Source organism: Fukomys damarensis, unplaced genomic scaffold (assembly GCF_012274545.1).
Source record: "Fukomys damarensis isolate Sample0158 unplaced genomic scaffold, DMR_v1.0_HiC HiC_scaffold_19, whole genome shotgun sequence".
Taxonomy (NCBI): domain Eukaryota; kingdom Metazoa; phylum Chordata; class Mammalia; order Rodentia; family Bathyergidae; genus Fukomys; species Fukomys damarensis.
The window spans coordinates 6,271,336-6,274,696 of NW_022900931.1; the positions used below are offsets into that span (position 1 = coordinate 6,271,336).

Sequence of the window (3,361 nt, forward strand, 5' to 3'; positions counted from 1 at the left end):
TGGGGACCCCGCCGGACGGCCCTGCCTGCCCCTCTTCGGGCTCTGGGCCTCTCCGCAGAGCCCCCTCTCCTGTTTGATTCCGGTGTCGCTGTCTCCCCCGACCCCCACTTCTGGGACTGGACACCTGACACCGCTCTGTCACCCCTTGACCTTCGGGCCAGCGCTGGGCGCTGGGCCGCCCTCCCGCTGTTCCGGCCTCCTCCGGAGAGGTCATAAGGTCGGCGCCCCGGGGAGGAGGCTGGGACCCAAGCCCCACTGGCCAGTCGGGGGAGGGATTGTTACATTAATGAGGGTCAGGGCAGAGGGAAGAGAAGCTTGACTTTTCCTCTTACTTTCCCGTTTCCCCTCCCTCCTTCCACCTCCATCCTTCTCCCTCTCTGCTAGCTGTGACTCAGGCCTGACCTTCCTTCTCTGGAATTTCAAAAGCCCCCTTCTACTCGCTCAGTAGCTGGCCGGTGAAGGTCAGGGGCACCCTCCGCTCGAAAGGGGATTAAAGTGTGGAGGGTACTCCTGTGTGTGGGAGGCCCAACCAGGCAAGGGCTGAATGCTTTTCCTTCCCCGCCACCTCCCGCTTCCTGGTACTGGGGATTGAATCCAGGGCCTTTGCACTGAGCTATATCCCTAACCCTTTAAAAAATTGTTTTTTACCCTTTTAAATTTTTGAGATAGGATCTTTTAACATCTCTAAATTGCTCAGGCTATACTCAGATTTGTAATTCTCCTGCCTCAGCCTCCCAGAGTGCTGGGATCACAGGTGTGTGCTATCACACCTGCTGTTCAAGCTAAATTTTGAGCTAGATATGGAGTCCACAAGATCCAGTGTCCCTTCCTCAGTCAGATGGGATCTCTGGGATTCTGTGTGTTGGCCCTGGGACTCACTAGGCCTAGCAATTCCAGTTCTGCCAGTACCACCCTATCCACCCAGCTCCCAGCCCCCTCGGAAGGCTATACTAACCGCTATGCCCCTTGGGCATGCGGCAACTGACACTCCGTGTAACAGCCTGGCATTTAGAAGTGAGGAGGGAACAGCCCCGTGACCTGGTGGACCAGTTATTGATGCTTCACTTCCTGGGCCTCGGGGTTGGGAGCTGAGAGCTTCCTTGCTGCCCAGATCCCTTAGCCACCCTCTCCTGACAGTGACACTGGAGGACAGAGCTAGGGCTATGGCTCCGGTTACAGGAATTGGGGAGATGGAGTCTTTGGTGAGCCGTGGGCACAGAAGGACAGGAGCTGGGCTCCTGTATTTGGAGTCCCTTGCAGTGGGGCAAGGATCCCTGGGGAGGGCAGGGAGAGGCAGTGGGAGCTGAGGGCCACCATGGTGTAGGGTGACTGAGGGAGCCCAGCTGACCTGTTGCCTGAAACCCACTTCATCGGTAGATTTGGTTATGACTCAGCCCAGCCCCTCCCTCTGGTCGCATGGTGCTGAGTCTTTTCTCCTCTGGGGACACCAGGAATAAGACTTGGGTTCACAGGTGAGGGTGTTCTGAACTTTTGCCCAAGTCTCACCCTAATTTTGTCATGTCAGGGCTGATGGCCAGGGAAGGCTTCTGAGAGAGTGAGGGGGGCACTGGAGTCAATCCCTGGAGAAAGCTTGTGCAAAGGCCCCGGGGACATCACAGTCTCTCGTCCTTGCTTGCCCAGACATGAGACTGCAGGGTGAGCTGCTCAGGAGAGGGCAGGGTAGAAGTTCAGCCCAGGCAGGCACAGGACACTTGCAGACTGTCACACTGCAGCCAAAGCTCAGCCACCCCAGGTGTCCCAGTGAATCAGCTACAGCCACAGCCCAGGAGGAGGGTCAGGGTGAGTGGGAGAAAATCACGTGTTTGAGATACTGCAGGCAGCTGGGCTGAAGGCTGGGTCTGGCTGTCTTCAGGGAAGGCTCAGTCAGACACTGTCACAGCTGGGTGGGGGCTGGGTGTCCTGGGTACCCAGGGAGGCGGATGCCCAAGGTCAGACAGCCTTTGGGTGCTAGGCTCCTCCCGGTGGCTCCCCTTGTCATCTGCGTCCCCGCCTGCACTGGCAGCAGCAGCCAGAAGGGTGGTAGGTAGCAGGTAAAGGAGCCTCCTGGAGGAGGCCCCATGGGGCTTGAGGATGAATAGGTTTATGGAAGGAGATGGAGAAAAGAATACTACAAATAGGAGCCTGTGTTGGGATTCAAGGTTCAACGGGGGAGCGGTCTTGGAGAGTGAGCTCCAGTGGAGGGGAGAGAAGGGAGCCCCAGCTGGAGTTCTCTGACCTGCTGGGGTGTGGTTTGCCATCTTGGGGCCCCCTGAGCACACTGACAGGTTGTGCGTCTGGTAGGGAAACTGGACACCTAAGGTCAGTCATAGGAGAGAATGGAGGATCTCAGAGCAGCTGAAAAGCTGCCCAGGGTCACTCAGTGAGACTGTGGTGGCTGGGGTGGCCTTTGAAAGAGACCAGAGTGTGCTGATGGGGAGGAGGCTGAGAGCCGCTCCTGGTCACTCTGTCCCCACAGGACACTGACAGAACTTCTGAAGCAGCCAGGGCCCCAGGAACCTCTGCCTCCACCTCTGGGCCCACCCCTGGGTAGCTGTGTCCAGGTGCAGATGGGCGATGGCCTCCCCCGAGGGTCCCCCCACAACAGCACAGGTGAGGGGCCAGAGCAGGACACGGGACAGGGTGTGTGTGGGTGGGTAAGAGGAGGTTGCTTGCTTGGCTGGGGGTGGAGGCTCTGAGATGCTGCTTCCCTGACAGAGAACTGCCTGCTTCTGCAGGTGCCTGAGTCAGGGCCGGACAAGGGCTGGCTGCCCTTGGTGGAGAGGGGCCCCTCCAGTTTCAGGGGCTTCGCTTCTGTGAGGGAGGCTCCAGATTCAGGATTTGCTGGCCAGGGCTGTGTTTTTGTCTCTGGCCAGGCCTGGGTCTGGAGCTCTAAGTTTCCTCTTCACTGGCCGGGTCCCCCTCCTCCAGTTGGGCTCTGTCCCCAGACAACCCCCATATGTATGCAGGGAGCGCGCCTGGCTCAGCCTGCTACGCTGCCACGGAGCTGTCCATTGGGGCAGCGGCCCCCAGGGCAGGCTGCCATCCTTTGTGGTTTTTTGAGCCAGGCCCTGTTCTTCGCTCCCGACAATGGGCTAAAAAGCCAGGCTCCGCCCGGTGCTCCTCAGAGAGGCGCCACTCGGGTCCCCGCTGAGCTGCACTGGGGAGGGGAGGTGGCGCAGGTGGCGCAGGTGGCGCCTGATTCCTCCTCCCTCCAGACAGGAACCGCCTCAACAACGCGCCCCTGGGCTCCTCCACCCCGGGACTCCCTCGCGGCCCCCGGCAGCTGGGCTGTGGCAGTGTGACCCTGCAGCCCGACTACGCCAAGTTCGCCACCCTCAAGGCAGCTGCGCTCAAGGCCGCA

General features: G+C 59.8%; 1 protein-coding gene across 1 annotated transcript in view; it reads left to right on the top strand.

Annotated features, from left to right (window-relative positions):
* Positions 1–2,411: 2,411 nt before the first annotated feature.
* The window catches only part of Shisa8 (shisa family member 8), a gene marked incomplete at its 5' end in the record, with an annotated part of 1,636 nt that continues 686 nt past the window's right edge, over positions 2,412–3,361 (top strand). The window contains 2 exons of the mRNA XM_033765934.1: positions 2,412–2,610; positions 3,216–3,358. Coding sequence (XP_033621825.1) covers positions 2,412–2,610; positions 3,216–3,358 — 342 coding nt within the window. The remainder of the gene's footprint in view (positions 2,611–3,215; positions 3,359–3,361) is intronic.